The 10,608-nt window shown below is 33.2% G+C and overlaps 1 protein-coding gene across 1 annotated transcript in view; it reads right to left on the bottom strand.

Moving 5' to 3' along the window:
• Positions 1–10,608, bottom strand: part of DIS3 (DIS3 exosome endoribonuclease and 3'-5' exoribonuclease) — a 37,631-nt gene that overhangs the window by 11,049 nt on the left and 15,974 nt on the right. Inside the window, exons 3-13 of the mRNA XM_012642154.1 lie at positions 8,545–8,738; positions 8,078–8,151; positions 6,531–6,698; positions 5,623–5,787; positions 4,252–4,365; positions 3,696–3,833; positions 2,544–2,690; positions 2,053–2,169; positions 1,690–1,791; positions 936–1,000; positions 767–851 (exon numbers count right to left, since the gene is read on the bottom strand). Of these exons, the coding sequence (XP_012497608.1) occupies positions 767–851; positions 936–1,000; positions 1,690–1,791; positions 2,053–2,169; positions 2,544–2,690; positions 3,696–3,833; positions 4,252–4,365; positions 5,623–5,787; positions 6,531–6,698; positions 8,078–8,151; positions 8,545–8,738 (1,369 nt within the window). The remainder of the gene's footprint in view (positions 1–766; positions 852–935; positions 1,001–1,689; positions 1,792–2,052; positions 2,170–2,543; positions 2,691–3,695; positions 3,834–4,251; positions 4,366–5,622; positions 5,788–6,530; positions 6,699–8,077; positions 8,152–8,544; positions 8,739–10,608) is intronic.

The following is a 10,608-nucleotide window of genomic DNA, read 5'->3' as shown; positions in this document are numbered from 1 at the left end:
TCTCAAAAAAAAAAAAAAAAATGGTTTATGTTATACATGCACTAAATTGTTTTCATGTACTTTTGTTATGCTGACGAAGTCTGAGAAAATTATAAACTCATTCTTATTTAAAAATATAAATTTGTGGAGGCCAAGATAATTAACCCATCACTATTTGTCAGTCTAATGCTGTTTTCTTTCCAACCACTAGTTATCAAAACAGAGAATGATGCTAAAGGGAAAGAAAAAAGACAAGTTAGAAAACAGATCAATAGAAGATAAGGAGTTTAGTAAACATTGGACAACGATTTAGGGCAAAATGAAGAGAACAAAAAGGATTCTGGGGAGAAGTACAAAAAAAGGAAAAGGATGAGAAAGATAATCTGGCTCCACTTCAGTCTGAGCACAATCTCAGGCTAGTTCTACTGGAATCCGACTACGATTTATAACATCATTTCTATGAGAAAATGTGAAGATGATGTACATGCTAAACCACTAACCATTTATAAGTAGGAACAACTTCAATCACTGGGGTTCCTGAGTTAGGGTATAAAATCATCTATTTGGTCTTCTCTAATATATAGGCTTTATAAATTTCTGAATACAAGACAACTACCACATAAACTATTTTCTGAATAACATAATTAAGCAGATAACTAACAAAAAAATAGATTTTGCTGTAACAATGGAGAAAAATGTAACCTTATAAGCCTTACTTTTTCAAATCAATCTAGGAAACTTGAAAGTAACAAAGATTTGAAACATTGGCGATAACCATGAAACTAACCTTTGAATTAATGACACTTTTGGTAAACCTTGTTTTTAAGATTTCAGCATTGCGATTCATTTCCCAAATACATGAAAATGCCAGCCTATGAAGGAAAACAAGACAGTACTGATTAATGGGAATCAAAGTAGTAAACACAATGTTCTTATGAAAAAACATGCATAAATACCTGTCAACATTAGATCTTAAGGAACACAAGTTAGAGCTAAGCAACTCTGGAACCATGTCAATCCTCTGTAAAATATAAAAATAAGTCAAAGATTACTAAGCTATATCCACACATGTATTTGAGATTCTATTCTCACCTAGCACAAATAGCTTTAATTTAATAGGAAAAAAAAAGGAGTGTTCTAGTCTTTGTGAATAGGAAAATAAGAAAATATCTAAAAGTCTGTTACCAGAAAAGCACCTATACAAAATTGTTGTAAAAGGAAAGCTATGAAAGAAAATTGGACTTCATGCCAGTGTATCTAAGTTTAAATCCTCTATACTAACCATTTTGCTATCCTCTGGAAGTTTTAAATCTCTGGTCTGTATAAGTTTGTACTTAATAACTGACATAAGCCCTAGCAGCTCAATGAATGGACCTTTCTCCAGTGTTTAACACTAACTACATGGTGTTTTAAAAGTACTAAAAACAGAGAAAAACTGGATTTTAAAGGAAAAAAGCTACAGAGAAAAACAGAAAAAAGCTTAACTTTCCCCTTTACTTTCATAATTCTTCTCAGTTAAGTTTATGGGGACCAATCTTTACTTATTTAGGTCACCTAATAACAAAAATTTTCAATATTTTCAGGGATTTAAAACCACTTTATTCTATGTATTTATTTCCTCCAGCTAATTAATACTATTTCAAACCGTAACTGTTCAAGAATTCAAAATTGTGCACGACTGTTAAAAAATTTTAAATTCAACTCATTTACCTTTTCACAAAGATACACAGTTGTTCCTCTTCTGGCTGATTCTTGATCCAAGGCATTTCCTGGCCTAATAAAATGACTAACATCAGCAATATGAACACCAACCTTAAAAAGATAATGAAAGGGTGTCATTATGCTTAATCTGGTAAGTGTACCACTGAAGTTTTAATGAGAAGAAATTTAGCTACATTGATAAAACAACTCAGTCACATCTACCATTTCAACTTTTGACACATGCCCATTAGTTTCTGCAGCTATAACTATACTTCACCTGAGTAATTCACAAACAAATTCTAATCAGGTCAAAAGAAAATGAACTCGAGAACAGAACTATAATTAGGTAAGAAATCATTACAATTTGAATACCTCCAAATTTCCATTTTCAAGTTCTCTACAATGTAGAGCATCATCTATATCAGTACATCCTGGTGGGTCCACGCTACAAACACACAGATGCCTCAGGTCTTCTCGGTTTTTCATGTCCTAGAAGATGCCACATTATAAAGAAATAAATTATTTCAGCACTATGACTGCCAACACAGCTCTTTTGAAATCAATAATATCTGTATAAAAAACCTAGTTTTATCTTCTTGATGACAACCACATATTATCATTTGTAACTGGTGGTTTCTCTGCCTTTAAAATATTTGATATATGCTAGTGTCTGCCCCTCAGAAAAATTTAGCTTTCATTAAAGAAGCAAATGATTTCTGTGATATCTAACAGTGCTTTACCTAACTAAATGCAGGGGAGGAGGGACTGCGATTTCTACATATTTAAAAATACATACAGAAATTATGCAAAACTAGCTAGGATGTAATAACTTACAAGGGCACTAAGAATTCTTCTCAACTTACCTTTTCAGTAATGCTCCAAGGCATCTTTGGCAGAAAGCTAAGAACAGCCTGTGAAAAAGGCTGATGAGGAACATCATGCTCAAGTAATAAAACTTCTGTTTCAGTCTCTTTCTCTCCAACATCACCTAAATTTTTTACGAAGTGTCCCTAAAACCAAAAACTATTATTAGAAAGGCCAATTTTATAGCTAATTTACATTTTATATTAAATTCTTCAGCATTTATATATCGCCTCCCTATTTCTCCATGTTCCCTAACAACCTCTTAAAAATGACCCTTTCGTAAGTTAAAGGTCAAAATGACAAGACATCTCAACTAATTTATGATAGACTTCAAAAAGGCTCAATTCTTAAATCTAAAAGCATCTATTTCCTATTAACTTTCCAGTTTAAAATGTCCTTCAAAAGTTGTTAGAATCCATGTAGAACTCAAACACTTTTTTCACAGTTGGTATCTATAAAAGTTGTTTGGAAATTTGAGTAAAAGTAACCACATGAGGCTGGGCGTGGTGGCTCACGCCTGTAATCCTAGCACTCTGGGAGGCCTCAGGAGTTCGAAACCAGCCTGAGCAAGAGCGAGACCCCGTCTCTACTAAAAAAATAGAAAGAAATTGGCTGGACAACTAAAAATATATAGAAAAAAAAATTAGCCGGGCATGGTGGCACATGCCTGTAGTCCCAGCTACTCAGGAGGCTGAGGTAGGAGGATTGCTTGAGCCCAGGAGTTTGAGGTTGCTATGAGCTAGGCTGACGCCACGGCACTCTAGCCAGGGCAACAGAGTGAGATTCTGTCTCAAAAAAAAAAAAAAAGAAAGAAAGGAAAAAAGAAAGAAAGAAAAAAAAGAAAGAAAAAAAAAGAAAGAAGAAAGAAAAAAGAAAGAAAAAAAGAAAGAAAAAAGAAAGAAAAGAAAGAAGAAAGAAAAAAAGAAAGGAAAAAAAGGAAAAAAGAAAGGAAGGAAGGAAGGAAGGAAGGAAAAAAAAAGGAATCATATGATTTACACTGGAATTCCATAAAATTAATTTTCAAATTAGAATGCTATTCATCAGGTAACTGTGACATATCCTAAGTTTCAGTACAAATCCTTTGTAGAAGTAGATTTTATTTTAATTAAAGGCACCAATATCTTAAAATACAATGAATACTTTAAGCTTACATTTGGATATCTGGAATTTCTGGGCCAACCATCAATGGCAACAATAATTCTCCGTCCTTCTAATGTAGAAGCCTGTCTGGTTTCGATCCGAATTCGAGGGATTCTCTTATCGGCAGGTGTAAAGAGATGTCTTCTTGACTATAGAAAATTAGGAAAAAAGATTTCACACACAAAAAAATCTAAGGATGGAGGCAAAGGGAGGGTTGTAAGTCTTTGAAATGTTTATCATTTTTTTTAAGGAGAAAGAAAATCAGATCAGTGCAAATGCCTGATCCAGTATGTGGGCAGAAAGGAGTAAGATACATATTTGTATGTGTCTCCGTGTGTGTTTATGTATACGTGCATGCATGGGAAAATGACTTAGTACCAAAGATCCAGGCTGTTGAAGTTTCCAGTCTAAGTCTTTGTGAGCTGCCTTTGTTCTACTGTCTAGCATTTTCGTAGTGATACCCTCTGTTAGAACTGAGTTACAATAATTAAAGTGGTTCCAGAAGAACATAAGCTTAAAAGAAATGTTCATCGTTTTTTATTACATAGTAACGTGCTCTTTACTCACCTCCTTGATACCAGACTTGGAAAGCATGCCACAATATGGTCGCCAATTCCTTTTTATTATTCCTACAACTCTACCTGTAGGCTTTAACATTTTTTCACTTACAGCAGTCTTAAGCTGAGATATAAAAATAAAAATCTTTAGTTATTTTTCTTCTAAGTATAATGAGGCAATTTCACTTCAAAATCAGAATATGTACATGAATGGTAATACATTCAGGCAGTAAATTATGACATAAAATACGGAATGTTGATGCTTCAAAATTCTAGACACAAATGTGCTAAACCAAACCATGGAAATTGTTCCATAATAATAAAATACTACAAAAACAAAAAGCAAAGAAAAAATAAATACAACTGAATAAATATATCAGAACGCAAATTTAATTTCAGATTTAATATGAGGATTTACTGACTAAAACACACACATGGGTCTGGCAATTAGTAGACTAGGATTTTCATACTAGTTTACATTAATTAGCTGTGTGGTTATGGTCACTAGTTCCCTTTGGACTTTTATTAATTCATTAAAAAAGATAAGTAGATTCTTCTTTATCCAAAATAAAAATCCAGATAAAAAGCATATGCTATTAAAAATAGCAAGAAGGGCCAGGCATGATGGCTCATGCCTATAATCCCAGCATTTTGGGAGACTGAGGCAGGATAAACACTTGAGGCCAGGAGTTCAAGAATAGGCTAGACATCATAGCGAGATCCCATCTCTACAGAAAATTAAAAAATTAGCTGGGCATGGTGGTGTGTGCCCGTAATCCCAGCTACTCGGGAGGCTAAAGTGGCAGGATCATTTGAACTCAGGAGTTCGAGGGTACAGTGAACTGTGATCATGCCACTGCACCCCAGCCTGGGGCAACAGGGCAAGACCCTTTCTTAAAAACAAAAACAAAAACATTACCTAAGAAATAACTGAAAGCATTTTCTTCACAATAAATGTAGCAACCGAGAAGGAATAATTAAACAGGCCCAAATAAAAGGGTCCAGAAGAACATATATTACGTTGGGAGATTTTAACATTACATAAAGCATTTTAGAAAATTTTAAATTTATATTTACTTAAACCTCACTAACTTAGATCACATATTCGAAAGTCATAAATTTCCAGCTTCATACTCAAATTAGCAGTCTTTTTGTATTTAAACCCATTTATTTGAACAAATTAAGACATTAATTTAAACGAAAACTTAAATACTTAGAAGGGGAAAAAAATCAATTGTTTATGACATGTGTTAAACTTACAGAACTATAATTTTATTCAATAAATCTGAAAGCAATAAAACTTAACTTTCTCCAAAGCTGACAGATTACCTAATAATACAAAGCTACACAGACAAAAAATAAAACCTGTTTGGTTTCGTACCATTTGTTCTCTCTCCTCTTCTTTCTCCACATCATCTTCATTCAGACCTTCATCGTGTAAAACCACAGAAGATGGTGCTACCCACTGACTCTTGGGGAAAAGCTCCACGGCCACAATATCTTCATGAACGGCTCGGTTTAAATGTTTAAGTCCTTGTATGATTATCTATTTTAAACAACAAATGGCATGTCCAAATATTTTTAGTGGCAATATAACAGTAGGAAGGTCACCTAACAGAAGTTTATATATACTCTGAATGTCTCTATGTAATCTCTATTTCTCCTCCTTTATACTTTTTCTTTCTTTACAGTTTTCCTTAATCGCACACCCTTAGTTTTTCAATGTCAAGTAGAAAAATCATGGGTCAGAAAAAAAGTTTTGTGTTCATGGTTCCACCATAACTTACAATCATACTGAGACTTTGGGAAAATTACTTAAACTCTCTAAGTCTCAGGGTCCTCATTGGTAAAATGAAAAAAACAATACAGTATCCTACTTTTATAGATTGGGTTGAATATTAAATGAAATGATGAATGTAAAGAGAAGAGTACCTGGCAAACAGTGAGCAATGCAAAAATGGTTGCTATTTGCTTTAAAGGGTGTGAAGCATATGTTATGCAAATAGTATTTGCCATAACTGGTCGTAATATACAAATAGCATCCAATGTTTTATTATTTGAAGGACCAGATTTTTATTCTCTTTAAAGTAGACTAATAAAAAATTGTTTTCTTCAATAAGTAGTTTTCTAAAAAAGTGATTAGTTCTACTAGGATCTACAATCTCCCATATAATTGCCTTCAAGCTGATAAACTGTGAAGATAAAGCATATTTAAATTCTCCTATAAAATTTTAAATACTTATTTTTAAAAAGAAGTTTAGTGTCTAAGGAACTTATTTACACACTTGCCTCTTTATTTTCTTCAGTGTCTCCATGAATCCATACAGTAGCTTCTAAGTAATTTTCCCTGCTGGCTCTAAATGTCCCTTGAAGGTATGTACCAGATTTTATGCCTTGCTGTAGCTTACTTAAGGGAAGATGCTCTGAAAATATTACTTTTCCACTTTCTATTTCATTCTATGAAATAAGCAAACCAAAAGATACAGTCAGTAAATCTTCTATTTGTTCAATATACAACTATCATCAATATCAGGTAATTATAAAAATCTACATTATGGTACATACAACTCTATGAATTTGGATATAGCACAGTGTCTCTTCTAGACCAGACGTAACCAAAACAACTTTCTATGATAAAGGAAATATTTTTTGTGATGTCCAATATAGTAGCCACTAGTCGTAAGTTTCTCTTAAGCATTTGAAAGATGGATAGTACAACTGAGAAACTGAATTATTAATATGCAGTAAATTTAAACAGCTAAATCCAACTAAGTGGCTGCACATTAGGCAGGGCAATCCTAAATCTGTATTCAAAAAATCAAGTCCAGGCTTTATCTTCTCATTTCCTTTTGATTTCATAAAGTAGCTGGTCAAAGGTAAGCAGAGATGAGAGAAATGCTGTGAAGACTGGATTTATGTATAATGTCCTATTACATAAAATCTATTTCTGTAACAAAAGCTACCATTTACATTTACCATAGCTATGTGTCAGGCTGAAATGAGAACTGTATTAATACTGTTATTATCTCATTTGATCCTCACACCAATGCTATGAAGTCATTATTGTTATACCACTTTATATATAGGGAAAGGAAGGCTCAGGGTTTAATTATTCCCTTAGCACTCCTCATGTTGGCTACTGCAGTGACCCCTTTACTCGCCTTTCTGCCTCTATCTTCCCTTGATAAAATGCATCACCTTACACACTGACTTTAGAGTGGTCTTACAAAATATAATAATGCCATTTCTAATCATTATCCCCTGCTCCCACCACCCATACTCATACAGTCTTAATTTCTCTTAGCCTACCATATGAGGTAGAGAGCTAGACTCCTATCTGCTATTTTCTTCTCTTCATACCAGCTCTTTAGGGAGATCTTTATAAGATACTTGAAAAATTACTAACTTACATATAGAATAAATTCTAAGGCTTCATTATCTGTTATACCTCATCTTACGACACCCCTCTCTCTTCCTTTGGGTTTTATGCTCTCTGTCTCCACTGTCAGCCACTTCACTGTCAAACAGCTACCACTTACTCACAAATCAGGCATGGATTCCATTCTTTTTTTCATCAACCAAATAGTGCCACCATGTGCCAGGTGCTACTCAGGTTGCTGGGGATATATCTATTTTAGAAAGTCAACTCATTTAGAAATGGCATTTCAATAAGCCTGATACAGTCATCCTTGTATATAACTCAAAACCTTTTCCAATTTCAGCTTATCCACTGATATTCCAGTTTTTAAACTTGGTAACTATAAACCTAATATCCCAAAGTGGCTATTTTAATATTTTTGCTTTTCAAAAAGAAAATATAACAAACTCAAACATACCCTTTCATCAGACAAACAAGCAAGACGATCTATGAGTTCGGGGTTAGCAGTTAGGCTCTTTACATATTCTTCACCTGAAAAATAAGTCTTAATAAATTCAAGCAGTTTTTTTTCCTTAGATATGAAAGAACATGGATAATCTTGTTTGCCAATTTTTTTAAAACAAAAACCAAAAATCTGTTGATGTGATCATGCCTAAGTAGAGGTAGTGGGTCCAGTGTATCTATGAGCTTTTATTGCTAAAACAATTGCTAATAGTAAGGGGAAAATTAACAGGTACTGGGCACCACAACTTATTTAGCTTAAAAACTCTGAGAAATTAAAAAATGCAAAAATATTACATGAAGTTATACAGAACTATGAAAATATTAAATAATAAAGTGAACATCTGACCCTAGCCCTGATAATAGTTTTCATATACATTTGTACATATGCACTAACTGCTTCTATAATACATTTAGACTTACAAGTGAAAGCTGGAATTCCTTCTTCTACAGCTTTCTCTTTGTTTTTCCTGTCATTTGTTATGAAGATAACTTGCAGCTGGTTCTCTGCTGATATATTTTTCAAATGTTCATTGTACCATTTTGCTGCTACTCGAATGGCTCTATCATTCCTGTCATTTGCATTTTCTCCCTGCTCTTGTTCCACATAGGTTTCTCTAAATGTAAAGGAAAAAAAATGAAATAAGAGGAAATCAACAGACGCAAGGATATGTAAAAATTCTTAGGACATAAATGCTTAGCAACCACTAAACTGTAAAGTCAATGGTATATCCTTCTCTTGAATGTATTCAGATTTACACCTCAGAGAAGAAATAAGTAGGACCCATAAGTTTTTAAGAAAACAATTGCTTAGAAAAGAAAAAAATCATGTTATTAATGGGACAATAAAAAGGCTAATGCACTTTTATTTTACAAAAAGAAAAACTCGAGATCAGAATTTATACTTTAGGCCGAGACAATAAATAAGCAATAGTTTGTTGAAATAAACTATAATAAAACTTTACAGGTCTGATAATAAGATTTCATCTAAACTGCAGATTAACACCAATTCATAAAAGCTACAAATAGTATGATTAGATGATTTATGATCACGATTCTATAGTCATTAAATGCATAATGCATATAAATTATCCATGGTAAACACTCAATAAATGGCAGAGGCTATCTAGAGACTGAAAAACCAGATATAGATACGATGGCATATTCCTTCTAAGTTTATCCACTCTGAACTCCCAAATATATCAATGCATTTATCTATTTCTTTAAATCTGTTCTTCAAAGCCAGATTTAAGTATAATAGCAAAATTCAGTACAATAGCTTCTAGTACTAATAATGGAATCAATTTTAGAATTTTAGATTGATTTATATTAATAGTTCTAGAATTCTTTTATTCCTCATCATTGAATCATCATACTTGCTAATGCTTTAAGCTTATTAGTGAAAGACACAGTCATAAATTTTTGAATTGGTTATAACAGGACTTGAGTAATAAAAGTTAAATGAGATTTGCCTAGATGTCCTAAGAGTCTTCCCATAAACCCCAGTATTGCTAATGCCTATTCACTGCATTTGAGCTAACAAAATTGCTAACCCCTGATTGGGAATCTGATGATTATGCTCCACAAAAAGTTGGTCTTTCCACACTGAAAAACAAGTAATGTTTCTATTTCTGGATTTCAAGGAAGTGCTAGGAATAAGAAGTCTACAAGTGCTTTACTGGTATTCTTTACAAGCATAATATTTAAGCCTGAGATATAAGAACACAGAAGAGAGATTTGAGAAATTAAGGTTTTCTTAATTTGCATAATCTGATGGATGGGACTTCATTACCAGAATTCTACAGTCTAATCCAATGGTTCTTAGGGTAAATTTGTCCCCTAGGGGACACTGGGCAATGTCTGGAGACATTTTGGGTCATTATAACTCCATAGGAGGAGGGGGGCTGGTTGCTACTGGGTAGAGGCCAGGGATGCTGCTAAACATCCTACTGTGTAAGACAGCCTTCTCACAACAAAGATTTCTTCAGCCCAAAATATCAATAATGCTGAGGTTAAGAAACCCTAATTTACTCTAATAAAAGTATCATAGATACCATCATAGATTATTTATGCAACATAATATGCAATATCATATTTTCTAAGACCATGCATTGACTTCAAAAAAGGTCATGAACCTGAAACATAACAAAAAAATTCTATTCCTTAATCTAATCTTCCTCAATGCAATCAGTTGTAAGGTATTAGTTTAAATTTTTAAAAGCCCATTAAGAATAAATCTGCTTTATATTTTTAAACCACTCTTTCACAAACTCATACCTTTTATTACTTTATGTTGGTTATTCACATAATATGCTATTGTAGGAATGTAGGCAAATCTCATCTTCCAAGATTCTACTGTTCAACTCATGTAAAACCAATTCCAAATAAAAACATTTTGACAACAAAAGTTCTGTGTGTGGCCTAAGAGTCAGTAGACCTTGGTTGTAGGCTTGATCCCATCAATGCCTATGTGACCTTAGTGAGTTC

The sequence above is a fragment of the Propithecus coquereli genome, unplaced genomic scaffold (genome assembly GCF_000956105.1).
Source record: "Propithecus coquereli isolate 6110/MARCELLA unplaced genomic scaffold, Pcoq_1.0 Scaffold176, whole genome shotgun sequence".
NCBI classification, from domain to species: Eukaryota; Metazoa; Chordata; class Mammalia; order Primates; family Indriidae; genus Propithecus; species Propithecus coquereli.
This window is presented reverse-complemented; position numbering and strand designations above follow the sequence as displayed.